General features: G+C 44.5%; 1 protein-coding gene across 4 annotated transcripts in view; it reads left to right on the top strand.

The window, feature by feature from the left end:
• IARS1 (isoleucyl-tRNA synthetase 1) overlaps positions 1-17,566 on the top strand; it is a 99,328-nt gene that overhangs the window by 76,499 nt on the left and 5,263 nt on the right. For 3 of the 4 annotated variants that reach the window (XM_054727722.1, XM_054727720.1, XM_054727723.1), the window contains 7 exons: positions 2,224-2,398; positions 4,255-4,367; positions 6,109-6,204; positions 6,998-7,174; positions 7,856-7,961; positions 15,154-15,279; positions 17,036-17,179. In XM_054727722.1, coding sequence (XP_054583697.1) covers positions 2,224-2,398; positions 4,255-4,367; positions 6,109-6,204; positions 6,998-7,174; positions 7,856-7,961; positions 15,154-15,279; positions 17,036-17,179 — 937 coding nt within the window. The remainder of the gene's footprint in view (positions 1-2,223; positions 2,399-4,254; positions 4,368-6,108; positions 6,205-6,997; positions 7,175-7,855; positions 7,962-15,153; positions 15,280-17,035; positions 17,180-17,566) is intronic. The other variant, XM_054727721.1, reaches the window with a different exon arrangement.

Here is a 17,566-nt window from a genome sequence, read left to right as displayed (position 1 = left end):
CCCTCCCCTGCCAGCCTGATCGACGCCTAACTGCTCCCCTTCCAGCTGGATCGTCCCCAACTGCCCTCCCCTGCATATTCCCTCTTTATTAGATAGGGTTTTTTCTTTAACATATTGGACATCCCTAACAGGTTTGGCTAGGTGGATGGAGCATCGGCCTGCAGACTCAAGGGTCCCAGGTTCGATTCCGGTCAAGGGCATGTACCTTGGTTGGGGGCACATACCCAGTGGGGAGTGTGCAGGAGGCAGCTGATCGATGTTTCTCTCTCATAGATGTTTCTAGCTCTCTATCCCTTTCCCTTCCTCTCTGTAAAAAATCAATAAAATATGTTTTTATAAAAAAGAAACATTTAAGATTCCTTCATATCTGCCTGGCTGGTGTGACTCAGTGGTTGAGACCCCAGGCTCCCGCTTCTGGCAGGGGATCGTGCCGTGGGGTGCGCACCCCTCCCAGGCTGAGACCCCAGGCTGCCGCCGCTGGCAGGGGATCAGACTGTGGGGAGTGAATTGGTTTTGTTTTTTATAAAGGATCAGGAGGGCCTCTGCGCAGCATTCAGCTAGGCCGCTTACTCTGCAGGCTCTCAGCGGCAGCCCTCCCTGAGACTGGGGGACTCCGGTGGGGCTGAGAGGACTGGGCGCAGCCATCTTGTGGCTATGGGCGCCGCCATTTTGTTGTGGAGTGATGGTTAATTTGCATATTACTCTTTTATTAGATGGGCTATTAATTGCTAGAGAATTACAGAAAAATATTAGAAAGTAAAGAGTTATAAATTTTGTAAGTAATGGATAAAAATAGAATATATTTAAATAGAACATCTTAATCACTATAATAAGGTCATGTAACACAGTTATGTGTAATGGGAAAACTAGACACTTCCTTACAATTTGCTTCAGTCACATTTCCTGTGCTGTCATCAGCTCCTGTTTGGTTAGTGATGTTTAATAGCATGATGGAGGCATGAAATGTTTTGGTTAACTGATTCTTCTTGTTGGTTAACCTGTGGTGCTCTGAAATGGCTTCAGCAAAGATTACCTCCCCTTGAGAGAGAGAAACTTTTTCTAGAGTTGTTTTTAGTTGATTTTATGCTAAACTGTTTTGACTGAGCAGGACAGGAAACGTGTTTTCATACCTTTTATTTCAATGGTTTCTAGTATGAATTTATAGAGTTGTGCAACTAATCACCACAATTTTATAACATTTTCATCGCCACATAAAGAAGTCCTGTATCCTTTAAATTAATGCACCATTTCTCCTCAACATCCCACCATCCCTGTCAACCACACACCTGTTTTCTGTCCCTGGACATTTTCTATAAATAGAATCATATGATACATGGTCTTTTGTATATGACATCTTCCACTTTATTCATGTTTAGCATGAATTAGTGCTTCATTTCTTTAATTGTTTAATAAGAATTCATTGTATGGATAGACCACATTTAAAAAATATATATGTCTTTATTGATTTCAGAAAGGGAAGGAGATGGAGAGAGAGATAGAAGCATCAGTGATGAGAGAGAGAATCATTGATTGGCTGCTTCTTGCATGTCCCCTATTGGGGATTGAGTGCACAACCGAGCATGTGCCCTTGACCAGAATTGAACCCGGGACCCTTTAGTCTGCAGGGTGACACTCTATCCACTGAGCCATACCAGCTCAGGCTGGATAGATGACATTTTTTATCTGTGTTCACAGTTGATGGACATTTGAGGTTGTCTGCTTTCTGTTTAGTGAATAATTTTATTACTATGAACATTTGTTTCTTGTCTTTTTTGTTGTTGTTAATCCTCATCTGAGGATATTTTTCCACTGACTTTTTTAGGGAGAGTAGAAGAGAGAGGGAGCGGGGGAGAGAGAGACAGACAGACAGAGACAGAGACATGTGAGAGAGACACATCAACTGGTTGCCTCCTGTGCATACCCTGACCAGGGCCAGGAAACCTGCAATCAAGGTACATACCCTTGACCAGAATCGAACCCGGGACCCTTCAGTTTGCAGTTTGATGTTCTATCCACCAGCTCAGACTGGATAGACAACATTTTCTTTTTTTTTTCTTTTTTTTTTTAGACAACATTTTCTAAGCTGTGTTCACAGCTGATGGACATTTAAGGGTGTCCACTTTTTGTTTATTGTGAATAACGTTACTCTCAGTATTTGTGAGCACTTTTTTGTCGACATTTATGTCATTTCACTTGTTTTTTCATCTTGTCTACCAACCATAGGAGTTGAATGTTCGAAAGGTTACACTGTCTACAGATAAAAACAAGTATGGTATTCGCCTAAGGGCAGAGCCAGATCACATGATCCTGGGGAAGCGGCTGAAGGGAGCCTTCAAGGCAGTGATGACATCCATCAAGCAGCTGAGCAGTGAGGAGCTGGAGCAGTTCCAGAAGCGTGGTGAGTGTCACTGATGGAGCCTCGGCTCAGGGAGGCTTCTGGTTGGCATTCACTGTCATAAAATGCTATTTCACTGCCTGTCTAATTTGCCTTTATACTGATACCTGGTAATGGTTTTAATCAGTCTTTTATTATTGGTGCCTTATGTTTTTTTCATTCTTTTTAATACCATGTTATATTTCAATGAATGTTTTCATGTGAATATTTTATGAAATTGATTTCCTTGGACTAAATTTCTAGGTAGAAATTACAGAATCAGATGGTTACCATTGAATTCTACAGATGTTAGTATGGGCCCAGATAATCTGCCCTCGTCGAAGAGAAAGCAGAACCCTTAAGGGTGCTATTGGGAGGAGTGGGGGAGGATGATGACTTAAGTCAGAACCTGTCACAGTTTCTCTAAAATTTCTAGAATCCACATACTGGTCTCTTAATTGGCCAAGGCTGGCTCTGTTCACCCAGCAAATATTTTTTAAAGCCCTTCTGTTTGGGTAGCACTGGCAGCATAGAGTTTAATAATAATGAGACAGACGTTGTCCTCACCCTCATTGTGCTTGCTGGTGGACGTGGAAGACTTATGGAGGTAATTGTTGTTCTGGTAAGTGCTGGGATAGAAACCTGTGGCACATTGTGAGGAGGTTAGGAAAGGAGTCAGCTCTGTCTCCTCTTCTGTCTATGGGTTCAGAAGTTATCGGCTCTGCCGTGATTAGAATCATGATTGGCCTTCTTACAGCTGCTTAGCATCAGCAGCTGTCCTGGGACGCAAGCTGTTGGAAGTTAAGTGCTCCCTTGAAAGTTGAAAATCATAAGCACAGAAGTGACATGAAAAGATATTTAGACTCAGCTCATATGAGTGATTATCGAAATTGATGGAAATGTCCTTAAGATTTTTCAAGTTGTTTGATAAAATTTATCTGGAGATCTTACATGAGAAGCTAGCAACTAAAAGTTGAGTCATAACTAATTTAACTTGCTATGTTAAATGAAAATCTTTGATCAACTTTCCAGTTACGGATGTAAGTTGTAGGTAGCCAAAATGTCAAAAATTTCTGAAATACATCATATTTGAAACCAAAAGGCAGCCATTTTTAAACTGTAGTTTCTGAATAGACTGATCTACACTGATGGAAAGCAAAATAGTTTTGAGATCCCAGTGACAGGAAGTGAGAATGGCAGCCCAGTGCTCAGAGACCAAGAGCATGATGGAAACCACACGGCTTCCTGAAGATGGGCATTGCCTGTGTGGTGCTTCCTCTGCGTGGGCTGGCAGGGATGGCACTGAGAATATCACACTGTTCACCTCATGTAACCTACCTGATGGCACACAGTGGGACCGAGGCCCTCCCATCATTGAGGGCTGGGCCTAAGTTCGATTTGACTCTAAAGACTGCATCCTTCATTCCATTCTGAAGTCTGTATTTATGGGGGGATTCATGGCCTCCTGGCATGTCTTTGGACCTGGGAGTTTATATACAGCTGGAGACATTGGATTAGGAGGACTTGATATTATGAAGCCTCTATAAATTAATGCTACGAATATTTTTTAAATACATTTTATTTATTTTTTACAGGGAGGAAGGGAGAGGGATAGAGAGTTAGAAACATCGATGAGAGAAACGTCGATCAGCTGCCTCCTGCACACCTCCTATTGCGGATGTGCCTGTAACCAAGGTCCATGCCCTTGACCAGAATCGAACCTGGGACCTTTCAGTCCGCAGGCCGACGCTCTATCCACTGAGTCAAACCAGTTAGGGCTGCTGCGAATATTTTATCAAAAAGTGGCATAATGTACTTGTAGCAGGGCATTTTGTGGCGGAAGAGGGACTGATTAACAGTGGCAATTGCTTCTCCACTAGGGACCATTGTTGTGGAAGGCCATGAATTGCATGAAGATGACATTCGCCTCTTGTACACTTTTGATCAAGCAACAGTTGAGACAGCGCAGTTTGAAGCACACTCGGACGCTCAGGTATTTTTCTGTTCCCTAGAGCATTTCTCGATCAAAGGATAAGACCACAGTGGAGAAATTATACTGTACCTGTGCCTTTCCTGAAAGTGTTTGCAGCTTGTCGTGGTGTTAAATAAACCAGTTATTTATTTTAAATTGGCTTATTAAACTCCTCCATGATATGCTCTGTACATATGCCTTTTAACCAGTGCATAAATAGATATTTTGTGACTTCTACATGGGAGTACTTGTCCTAAGTGTTGGGTCATACTAAAATGGGTCAGATGTTATCCCACTCTTTAAGGAACAAGCCAGTCATGGAGACAGGAGAGTGAGCCACATGTTATTCTGCCTGGTAAATGACCTGGTAGAAATAAGTACAGGGAAGAGCTCCTAGCCAGTGTGGGTAGATAGATGGCTAGGGAGTGCGGGCAGTTTTGGATTCTTGGGTCGACATTTTTATTGTGATGGAGCACAGCATCTCCTTTCACTCCTGATCAGACTTCTCGGGGTCGATAGGTTGTTGGGGCTCCACTGTGGGAGTGGGGGCTTGATGGAGACCCTCTGTGGCTAACATGCCAGATGAGGGGAGGGGCGGAGTACCTGGGCTGAAGAGGCCAGCCTCCTCAAGCCTTTGCACCGGGCTTAAGCTAGATGCAGACAACATGTAGGCAGACTGGTACAGAGCCAAAGGCGAGGGACCCAGCAGGGCAGGGAGGATTGTGAACACGGTGGGCGCAGTCCTGTTGGGCTCCAGCCAGTGGGAAGGAGGGCCTCAAGTCGTCGGTGTGGGCCTGGCGCCCTGCCCGACTCCTCATCCATTTCCAGTACTGGTTTCTGCACCTTCGCAAAGTTTAACTTCTCTGATAGAGTTTCCTTTATGATAAATGGTGATCTTACTTACTTTACAAGTATATTCCCCTCTAATAGAAGTGATACTTATATTAGTACATCGTCATTTGACAACCTTCAGAATAGGTGAGAGAGAAAAATAGACAAAGTTGACAAGAAGGTGGCAATTTAAACTCATATAAAAACAACTGTGTCGCCGAAACCGGTTTGGCTCAGTGGATAGAGCGTCGGCCTGCGGACTGAAGGGTCCCAGGTTCGATTCCGGTCAAGGACATGTACCTTGGTTGCGGGCACATCCCCAGTGGGGGGTGTGCAGGAGGCAGCTGATCGATATTTCTCTCTCATCGATGTTTCTAGCGCTCTATCCCTCTCTCTTCCTCTTTGTAAAAAATCAATAAAATATATTATAAAAAAAACAACAACAACAACTGTGTCCATTGTAGAACTTGCTTCTTGACTCCCACTAATCAACCAAAGAATAAAAAGGGGTCATGGCTTAAGAAAATAGTAGGTACGGCCTTTAATTCATTTGTTTGTGGTAGATCCATTTGGAAAGCTGTTCTACAGGCTTTATGACTACTGATGTTTTTATTGGAAGAGTTGACACTATTCATTAAACAGGCCAGAAGAGCAGAGCTGAGAGACTAATGGACCGGGCTCATGGTCTCCTGTGAGCACACCCTGCAGAAGAAAAAGGAAAGCTGCCCTCTCTCCAGATCTGCAGGATCGCTGGTTACACACAGGAACCGAACTAGAAAGGAACTAGATTGTGTCCTTTGCTTAGTTTTGTGAATAAATAGTGCTGCATATTAGACTTCCCAGAATTTAGTTTTAAATCGCATTTTGCTGAGTTTGAAAGAACTGTTTTTCTCTATTTGATTGTCATGGTATGATCTGTTAATTCCTGCAGGCTTTGGTTCTCTTAGATGTCACCCCTGACCAGGCGATGGTGGATGAAGGAGTGGCTCGTGAGGTCATCAATCGCATCCAGAAACTTCGCAAAAAGGTTTGTCACATTGATAGTAAGCTGCTGATTTGGAGTTTTGTTTGTTTTGTCTTCTTTGTTGGGGAGGATGGGAGAGGTGGGTAATATAAACCAAGGTAATGAATTAATGAAAATGAGTTCGTTCAGATCGCACAGGAAGGTGGGCCCCTTCCTGCTTATTCACTCCCAGCTGGATGTGGGTGTTCTGTTTCTCTGACTAGGAGCTTTCAGCCAGCCTGGGCCCCTTTTCCTCCTATTTCCACCTCCCTGGGCTTCTACAAAATCATCTTCTGGATTCATAGCCCTCCCCATGGGTACAGAAGGCCGTCAGAGGACCGTTAGGGTCTGAGAAGGGGAGAGATGCAATCAGGTCAGCGTCAAATGGCTTCTGGTTCAGGGGAGATAGTGTTGTATCTGGACAGATGGATTGATTCTTCCTTATTCAGGAGCTGGGAGCCAGGACAGGGGCCTAGCCCATTGCCTGCCCTCACCAGGTGAGAGAGCCAGGGAGCTGCTATCCCTAGGAGGGCACCCCCCGGCCCTCCTCGTGAGGCCAGGTTTGAAACCTGTAGTTCAGGGTCTGAAGGGGCCACTCCCAACAGAGAAACAGGCGCCTCGGACTCTGGGCTGGCGCAGAGCTCTGGGAGTGGCTCTCACTGTGCCACGCCTTCGCCTTAGTTTCCAAGGAGGGCAGGACAGAGGCTCAGCCCTCCGACGATGACTCAGCATGGAATTGTCAGCCCTTGTTCAACAGCACCTTACCTGCTGACTAATCAAGTGCTTCCCGTTTTACTTTTTCCGTATGTGCTTTCAGTGCAATCTGGTTCCCACTGATGAAATAACAGTTTATTACACAGCAAAGTCTGAAGGAAATTATCTGAGCACCATTATTGAAAGCCACATGGAGTTCATATTTGCCACCATAAAGGCTCCCTTGAAACCATATCCAGTCCCTACATCAGATAAAATCCTTATTCAAGAAAAAATGCAGGTGAGTTCTGTGAAACTATTCAGAGATTTAGTTTTAAATTTTATGTTAAGTTTATGTGCTCACATCTTGATAATTCAGTCTCCCCAGTAGCAGTGGCTCTGGCCGACAGTCAGGAGGGTCAGAGAGATGACGTCCAGAACAGGAGAGGGGAAGGAAGGCAGCCAGGAGTTACAGTTTGTCTAAAACCACAGAAGTCAGTGTCGTGTGTTTTGAGAATTATTGTTAAACTGCATTTAACTTTTAAGGTAGTAGGTTATACATAAAACTAAAATTTCATTTTCTGTTGGTACATTTTAGAGGTGACTATGGAAATCTGATAACAAGGCACGGCCAGAAGTTGGTCGTTTATAATAGAAGAAAATCTGTCAGTAATTTATTTAATTGTTTGCTTCCTATCTTGTTCCTACATGGTATAGGACAAATAAGATAGACAGGTATGGGCTGAAAATGACTATCTTTTCAGTGGGGCAGTTTATAAGATGGTTTCATTGTCTGTTTTGTATATTTTAAGCAAGGTAAAAAGAAAAAGGGGGGAATGTAGCCCTTGACTGTTTTATTGATGGCATTGAATATGCTCTCAGAATTGTAGAAAGTTCTTGCTCTTAAAGAAATGGTTGCTGCATTATTTGTGCCCTGTGGTCAGATGCTGCAGTTATGCAATCACCTCTTTTTGTTGTTCAGTTAAAGGGGTCTGACCTGGAAATTACACTCACCAGGGGATCCTCCATACCTGGCCCTGCTTGTGCATATGTCAATCTTCACATTTGTGCAAATGGCAGTGAGCAAGGTAAGAGTAAATAATTCCATGGTTTGTATTTTATTTTTTACTTAAACCTATGAATATCTTTAAAGCTATTATAATAGAACTAGAGGCCCGGTGCATGAAATTTGTGCACGGAGGTGAGGGGGTCCCTCAGCCTGGTCACCCTCTCCAATCTGGGAACCCTCGGGGGATGTCCGACTGCCTTTCACAATCCAGGACCGCTGGCTCCTAACCACTCACTGCCTGCCTGCCTGATCGCCCCTAACCACGTCTACCTGCCTGCCTGATTGCCCCTAATTGCTCCCCTGCTGGCCTGATCACCCCTAATTGCCTTCACTTTGCCCTGCACCCGAGGCCCAGGATTCCCTCTGGCCGGGCGCAGGCACTCAGGACCTAGGCCGGCTGCAGCCACAGGGGACCATGGGCGGGAGGCTGCGCCCGGGACGGCAGGGTGGACAGCTTGTCCCTCTCCTAGAGCCCAGCCTGACTGGTCTCCATTCCTCTCTCGTGAGCTCATCTGTGCCTTGCTGGTCCCCATTCCTCTCTCCCCAGTGTTGAGTGTCTGAGCAGTTCTAGCGCAAGGGCGTGACCATTTTGCATATTAGCTCTTTATTAAATAGGGTTGGTAAACTATAATTTTTTCTTTTTAATCATCAAAATGAACCCACAACCTGGCCAGTGTAGCTCAGTGGTTGAGCATTGACCTATGAACCAGGAGGTCACAGTTTGATTCCTGGTCAGGGCACATGCCCCAGTTGCAGGCTGGATTCTCAGTGTGGGATTGGGAAGAGGCAGCCAATCAATGATTCTCTCTCATGATTTTGATGTTTCTACCTCTCCCTTCCTCTCTAAAATCAATATATATATACACACACACACACACATACATATATACATACATATATATATGTATTTTAATTAACCCACAAAAGCCCAGTGATATAGCTCAGCTAGTTGAACTCTGTCCCATCCTCACAGGTCACGGTTCGATTCCCCATCAGGGCACATGCCCAGTTTGTAGGCTTGGTCCCCAGTAGGGAATGTACAGTTGATCCATGTTTCTATCTCCCTCTCCCTTCCTCTCTCTAAAATATCAATAAAAACATTTTTAAAAAATGAACCCGCAGGAGTGAATTTTCAGACTTGCACCACTGGGATGCTGGAGTAGATGTACTTTTCCCTTTTCCTCCGACAAGGACAGCTGTAAACACCACCACATATAAAATCAACATGAGAATACTGTTTTGTACTGTCTCAGCCTATCGGTAACCAAAGATATTGGTAGTGTACCAAGAACTGAGAAGACGTGTGTGTTGGACGCAGCTGTCTTTGAGTCTTACTATGTTTAAGACACCCTTCAGCAGTAACCATCAGGAAACTGGGAATATACAGATTTCTGACTAACAAAACCTAGAAATTACATGGCACACATGGGACTGCCCAGTAAGGTTGTGGGGGCTGGGGCAAGCACACACATGCATGGGCCTGGGTTATTGGTGAACCTGAAACGTAAGAGTGGGGATGTAAAGCATTGGGAAAGAAAACAAGTAGCTCAAATGTCAGTTATTGAAATCAACCACGGTCCCTAAAACAAGGGAGCCGCAGTGCAGGAGCTGTCTGGCTTTGTCCAGTCAAGTGGCTGGCGACGTGTGTGTTGGACGCAGCTGTCTTTGAAATGGACTCCTAGGCAAGCAAAGCTTAAGTCCGGCACTTGCCTTACAAACAAGAAAAAGTGCAGCTTACGTTTCCAAGACACTTCCAAGTGCAGGGAAGAAGGCACAGCAGCCAAGGACCTAGGGACCCAGCCACCAAACAGCGCTGTGTTCTCTGGGTTTACTTTGGGCCGCGTGTGTATGCCAGAGTTGGAGTGGAAGACGCCGGCAGTCTGGAAATGCCAGTGAGCACCGACAGAAACACTCCGGCAAAAGCCTGCGGCCCAGCGAGTCAGAAAACTTAGACAATTGTCTTCCCGTGAACATAACGGACATTTGTAACCTTACTACTCCTCATACTGACGAAGGCCAAGTGAGAGCCTGGACTCCTGCCTCTGCCGAGCTGCGGAGCTCCCAGCCCACCGCCGTGGTGGTGTCAGAGAAGACCACGGGGGGAGCTCGGACTTCCATCCTACCTGGTGGGCAGCCAGCCCTCTGCCCAGGCGTGTGCACTAAGGCGTCCCTTCCCCAGAGGTAACGAGGCCACATACATCCTGACAAGCTACCATTGAAGGCCATTCGGGAAGCAGTGAGGAGGCCATTCAATTCTTCGTAGCCAGGAAGGCTTATCACTGAATGCCAAGAGAAAAGTGGGAACTCCCTTGTCACCGTCACTGTCCCCGTGCCCCAGCAGTGACAAGGAGTGTCAGTGATCGGAAACCTGGACTTTTCCTTTCACTAAGCAGCAATGAAGCAGTACCACCTTTCCCCTGACATTGCGATGTCAGACAAGGTCAGCTAAAATGGATTTAATTAAGAGCCGGTCTCATAAAACCTACCATGTCCAGATTTTAACTGAAATTTATGCATCATACCAAGAAGTGAGAAGATTTTTATTTTTATTTTTATTTTTTTTTTAGAATAAACACCTTGATTACCTGAGCTAAGATGGGCGGGAAGTGATTTTCCTGGTAGAACTGCAGCTCCCTGCCCTCGAGCACACAGCCCTTTGGGTGGCCACACCTGCCTGGTCTGGAGCTCGCCTGCGGGCACTGCTCCTCGAGAAGCTGCTGCTTTGGATTCTTTTCCTTCCATAGTATTTCTTCTGAATTTCCGGTGATGGTTTTTTGTTTAAAAACTCTCCCTCTTTAGGAGTCAGCTTGGGCCCCTGCTTGCGGCCCCGGGGCAGTGCCCAGTGGGACTCTTAGCGCTGTCGGTCCGGTGTGGGTCCGGTGTGCCGTCAGGAAGCACGGTGCCGTTCTTCACTAGGAGTTGGCTGCTGGGGGCACTGTGGACAACATCAGTAGCCCTCGCTTTGCGAACCCCGGAGAAGTTGCCCACATCAGCCTCCCAGCACTCAGACTGTGTGTGCGGCGAGGTCCAGTCTGAGTGTTGGCAGCAGGGCGTCCCCGCCCATATTTTCGCTTCTTGTCGTAGGGCTTTCTCTTGCCCTGGTCTTGCGGCACTTGTGCCAGTTGTCCTGAGAGAGACCCATGGCTCGGTGCCGGCTGGAAAGAAAAGAACCAAGAAGATCTCAAACTAAATGAAAAAAAGCAATATATGTGAATGAACATTAAGATAACAGAAACGTTAAAATTATTCGACAATATAAAGCAGCCATAATAAAAATGCTTCCCAAAGTAATTACAAACACAATAGGAAAAAATGAAAAGTAGAGTCTCAGCAAAGAAATGAAAAATCAAACAAAAATTTTAGAACTGAAAAATATTACTAAAGTACAAAAACTCAGTGGATGAGGTAAACAACAGTTTAAAGGAGATGGGAAAGAATCTGTGGACTGGAGGATAAAATAATAGAAATTCTCCATTCTGATCCACAGACAGTAAAACTTGTTTTTTTAAAAAAAAAAAAAAATGGTGCCCTAACCGGTTAGGCTCAGTGGACAGAGTGTCGGCCTGCGGACTCAAGGGTCCCAGGTTCGATTTCGGTCAAGGGCATGTACCTTGGTTGCGGGCACATCCCCAGTAGAGGGGTGTGCAGGAGGCAGCTGATGGATGTTTCTCTGTCATTGATGTTTCTAACTCTATCCTTTCTCCCTGTAAAAAATCAATAAAATATATATTTTTTAAAATGTCCCTAGCCAGTTTGAATCAGTGGATAGAGCATCAGCCTGCACTGAAGGGTCCTTTCGATTTCGGTCAAGGGCACATGTGGGCTCAATCCCCCATAGCGGGTGTGCAGGAGGAGCCGATCCATGATTCCCTCTCATTGATGTTTCTGTCTCCCTCCCTATCCCTTCCTCTCTGAAATCAATGAAAATGTTAAAATAAATAAATAAATGCAGCCCTGGCCAGGTGACTCAGTTGGTTAGTGTTATCCTGTGCACCCAGTGAGGGCACATAACCCAGGTTATGGGTTCAATCCCCAGTTTGGGTACCTATGGGAGGCGACAGATCAATATTTCTCTTTCTCTCCCTTTTCTCTCTTTCTAAATAAAAATCATCCTCAGATGCGGATTAAAAATGATACAATAATAAATTTAAAAGGAAGGAAGAGATCCTGTCTCCAGCTGTGTGGCACTCTGTTCTTCCACAATCCCCACAGGACATGTGAGGAAATGCCCCTGCGCTGCCTCTGGCTCATCCCGCTTGTGTTAAATCCATCACACCATGGACTCTGGAAGGGAGCGGATTATAAACCCCAGGATGAAAGTTTGTTTGTGTAATCCTCACCAGAGATAGGTCCATGTTTTAGAAAGAGTAAGGTGGAGAGAGAGGGGAAACATCTGTGACACCGACTGGGCATGGAGCCCACCACCTAGGTGTGTGCCGTGGCCGGGAATTGAACCTGCAGCCTTTTGGGGTGTGGGACAGTGCTCCACGAACAGAGCCTCAAGCACCTGTAGGGTAGTAAAAGTTCAATCTTCTTGTCCATGAATTCTGGGAGAAAGTAAAGAAAGGACAGGACTAAGAAAATACTTAAAGACCTGGCTAAAAACGTCCTAAATTTGGTAAAACTCATAAGCTACAAATTCAAGAAGTTGAGGAAACTGCATATATGAAAAACCCAAAAGAATCTTCATCAAGAGAGCGTAGTCAAACTTAAGAGAATTTATGGTTAAGAAAACATCTTAAAAGCAGAGGAATGTGCAACACCGAACTTAGGGGGGAAATTGGAATAATACTGGCGTTTTCACCAGAACCCATGAAGGCCCGAAGGGTTAAGGACGTTTCTCAAATGTTAAAAGGTGTGTGCTTTCTACCCATGATGATATCGAGCAAAAATACCTTTAACAAAGAAGAGTAAGTCAACACATTCTCAAACGAAGGAAAAGGAAAATAATTTGTTGCTATGTATTGTGGACCACCTAGTGCATCCACTACAAAAGCCTGTCCCGGGAGGTCCACTCAGAAACACCTGGCAGACCTGCGCACCTTCCCGTACGCCCAAAGGCGGCGGCTTGATTCCTGGTCACACAGGTTGCCTTTCTCTGATGATAGTGACATAGAGCATTTTTTTATATGTCAAACAGTCCAATTTAAAATTGGGCAAAGGACCTGAATAAATGAATAAACACTTCTCCAAAGACGGCAGGTGGCTAAAGGCTTCTTGAGAAAGGAGAAAAAGCAGTTCGATTGGATCTTTTCGTGCAATGAGATCTTCCTAAAAAAAAAAAAAATATCCTGACCTTAGTCTTACATCTTATACAGAAATTAGCTCAAAACTGATCACAGACATACTTAAAATGCAAAATGGTAAACTGTCTTTAGGATTTAGGGCTAGGCAAAGAATTTTTAGGACATGACACCAAAAGCCCATTTCATAAAAGGAAAAATTGATAAATTGAACTTCACCAAAATTAAAAATCCTGTAAAGGATGAAAGAAACAAGTTACAGACTGGAAGAATATTTTTCCAAATCACACATTCAACAAAGGAAGCATCTAGAATATATAAAGAACTCTTAAAACTCAACAGTTTAAAAAGTATCCAGTTAGGAAATGAGAAAACACACGAATAGACATTTACCAAGGAGACTGCAGATGAAGATGTGTAGCATCAATAGGGAAATACACATTTAAATTGAATTGGAGAACATTATGCTGAGTGAAATAAGCCAGTCAAATGAACAACAAATAAATAAATTACAATGAGTTATCACTGCACACATCAAATGGCTAAAATAAAAAATAGTGACAATGCCAGATGCTGGTGGAACCGTAGAGAACTGGGCTCCTGTGGTGCCGTTATAAATGTCAAACGGGAGGCAGTTAGCCTGTGTTTTCCACGGGGATCCCGCGGCTGCACTCTTGGGTATTCAGTCCAAAGAAATGAAAGCTTTTGGCCAGAAAACCGCTGCCCAAGTATTTTATAGGGGCTGCATTCACAACAGCCCAAACTGGCAGCAGCCCAGGTGTTCTTCACAGGTGCTGGCCGAGCGAACTGTGGTGCATTCACACCATGGCATTTGACTCAGCAACAAAAAGGAGTAAACCATTGATCAGCACAACAATCTGGGTAAATCTTCAGAGATCCGTGCCGAGTGTAAAAAGTCCATTTGCAAATGAGTACATACTGTGTGATTCTATTTATACTGCATTCCTGAAATGATACTTTTACAGAAATAGTAGATTGCTTGCTAGCAGTTATTAGATAGGGAGTTGAGGGAATTAGGGGTAGACCTTTTAATGGACTTTTGAGAGAGAAACTTCTGTTGGTGCCTCCTACATGGGCCCTGATCAGGGATTGAATTTGCAACTTGGGTGTGTGCCCTGACTGGGAATCGAACCCTCACATTTTGGTGTACAGGACAAAGCTCCAACCCACTGAGCCACTTGGCCAGGGCAGATGTAGATTTTAAAGGGCAATACAATGGGTTCTCATGGTGATTGAACTGTTCTGTGTTTTGGGGTGTTGCTTTTTTAAATATAGTTTTATTGATTTCAGAGAGAAAGGGAGATAGAAACATCAATGATGAGAGAGAATCATTGATTGGCTGCCTCCTGCACACCCCACACTGGAGATCAAGCCCGAAACCTGGGCATGTGCCCTTACCGGGAATCAAACCGTGACCTGGTTCATAGGTCAATGCTCAACCACTGAGCCATACTGGTTGGGCTGAACTGTTGTGTTTTGACTGTTAATGTCAGTCCCTGAGTATGATATTGTATGATAGTTTTATGTTAACTGTGATAAACTAACTGGTTAAAGGGCCCAGTTTAATGATTCTTTAATTATCTCAAAATACATAAAACAGATCAATAAAGTATCTGTTGTTAAATCTCAGGTATAGATTAATCAATATGAAGGACCATTTGAGATATTGTGTTTAAATTAGATAGTATTTTTACCACCCTGAGCCCTAGGGATTCGTAAATGCTGCAACATCAGATAGGGTCATAAGACAAAAGTTTGTATCTAGAAAACGATTTCTTGAAGGAGTTCCCCCCAGAATAGACCCACCAGGACTGCCCACGTGCATCCTGAGAGCGCATGGTGTACATGCTCAAAAAGAAAGAAAGGCCAGCTGAACACTCTGTGCCCTTCACTTTACATTCAAATTTACCTTTTTCTTCAGATTTACTTATATTTTTGGCTTTTTAGGTGGAGTACTGCTTCTGGAAAATCCCAAAGGCGACAATCGGTTAGACCTCCTAAAGCTGAAGAGTGTTGTTACTAGCATTTTTGGTGTGAAGGATTCAGAGCTGGCGCTCTTCCTCGGGGAATCAGGTGTGCAGAAGGGGGAAAGCTAGCCATGGCCTTTGACACAGGCGGAGTGTGTGAATCAGTCCGGCTCTTCGGCGGTGCCTGCCTGTGCCTATGGCAGAAAGAACACCATCCTTCTCAGGAGATGAAAGCTCCCCCTATTCTCACTTGTTAGCCAGGTGCAGGATTCTGAGCTTCACAGACTTTGCTGGGGTGTTTGAACTTGCTTAAACATAGTGTCTGCATCTTGCTAAATCCAGATTCTCAGTAAGATCATCATAAATAGAATTTTTAGAAGATGTATGTACATTCTCTCCCACTGTCACAGGTTGAAATGTGAGACCAATCCACCAAAAAAAGGAAGTAAAAAGATACATTAAAGTCTTTACCCACAGTACCATGGGCCTTCTTTGCAAATAGGGTCGTTGCAGAGGTAGTGGGATGAGGTGCGGTGGGCCCTATTCCGTGTGGCTGGTGTCCTTGTGGGAAGATGGTGAAGACACGGAGACCTTGTGTGATGTCAGGCCTAGACGGAGTTGTGCAGGTGCAAGCCAAGAAACAGCGAGGATTGCTGGGGACTTCCGGAGCTGGGAGGAAGGGAGGGCGCCCCGAGAGGCCTCACGGAGTGAGGGCCTACTGACACCTGATCTCAGGCTTCTTGCCTCAAACTGGGAGACACTACATTCCTGTTGTTTTAAGCCCCTCATTTATGTTTCTCAGGTGTAGGAAACTTCATTTTATGAACCTGAATGCTTATTTTAGAAACTTTTAAATAGCCTAAAAGAGAAAATCCAAATGGTCAGTAACTAAAGGAATACCTGCTGAACCTCAGTAGTAAAAACCACATGTGGTGCTATTACTTGATACCAGATTGGCAAAAACTAGAACAATTTCACAGCCTTGAGTGTTGTCAGAGCTGTTGTGTAACAGGAACTCCCATTCCCTGCTGGATTGTAAGTGGAGGGAAGCACCATGGAGAACCATGATGAGAAGTCGAGGTCAGCAAGGACGGGCCGGAGCTCCTCTGTCCGCACCTCTAACACTGGCAGGCCCTGCAGGCGCCGCTTGGCGAGCGAGTTGCTCGGCACCTGGCCCGGCCGCTGGATGAGCACAGGAGTGTAGGCGGGTTGCTGCCCCTCTGACTCTGGCGGTAACTGAAGGCTGAGTGGTGTCTGGGCCCCGCGTTGACTTTTGGAAACGGGCTGTAAATAAAACCCTGTGCACCTTTCTCTGGTCAGCCCTACCCAATCCAGGACAGTCAGAAAGTCCTGGGAAACTTTTAGCTTAGCTAAGTGAGCAGAGTTAAATCTCCACCATCCACCCCTTGTGATTTAGGCATCTGTACATGGCTCTGTAAACCACATCTGACTTCCAGATAAAGCAGTATTTTCCATCTGAAGTTGAGAATGTGAAAATACTGTTTCTGATCCTTGGATGCAAAACCTGTGTATAGAAAGGGCCAACTGTGTTTTTTGAAAAAATCTGCATTCTTCCCCATTTTCAAAAGTCAACTATACAGGGAAAAACTAAAGGGAAACAAAATAGTTTGCATTTTAGGTTGTGAATATTATGCCATTTATTTTGCACCAATAACATTTCCTACTAATTGCATGTGATTCTATACAAAAGGCAATGTCCTTTCATAAACAAGTTGAAAGTATCACTGTAAAGATATACGTATAGTAGTTTAATAAATATGGAAAAGTGAATGACTTCAGGTCTATAAACTATCTGCGCCTGAAAGAATGATGTCTTATTACTATTTTTTTGTTATTTGTAGAAATACAAAACCAAACCGACTTACTGAGTCTTAGTGGAAAGATGCTGGGTGTGACTGCAGGAGCAGCTCCCTCCGTGATCGACAGTCCTACTGCTCTTCTCTGTCAGTATATCAACTTACAGCTCCTGAATGCAAACCCTCAAGGTACATGCCTTCCCTCGTTGTAACCCTCTTCTGCCAGGTGAGTGGTGGGTGTTGGATGGTAAGGTTTCTGTGGGTTTCCACATTGGCTTTAACGTAGGAATTTAAATGAGCGCACACAGGCTTAGAAACACCATCCGTCTGATGCGGAAAGGAATGAGGTAAATTGAATAGGTAAGAGTCACAGCTAAAGGAAGCTGAATTGTTTCAGTGCCAACACATTGTAACTCAGCCTTCTTTTTTCTTCTTGGGAAATGTTTTGAAAACTTAGTTTTTCTCGTTGTTGGCGTTCTCATTGTGCACATTTGTTACTAAAGTCTTTAGGGTCTGCATGATGCTTTTGCTGAATGACTCTTTTCCAAGCTGCAGGGCTTTGTATACTGATCGGTT

The sequence above is a fragment of the Eptesicus fuscus genome, chromosome 15, assembly GCF_027574615.1.
Source record: "Eptesicus fuscus isolate TK198812 chromosome 15, DD_ASM_mEF_20220401, whole genome shotgun sequence".
Taxonomy (NCBI): Eukaryota; Metazoa; Chordata; class Mammalia; order Chiroptera; family Vespertilionidae; genus Eptesicus; species Eptesicus fuscus.
The sequence above is the reverse complement of the archived record's forward strand: the minus strand, read 5'-3'. Positions and strand labels throughout refer to the sequence as shown.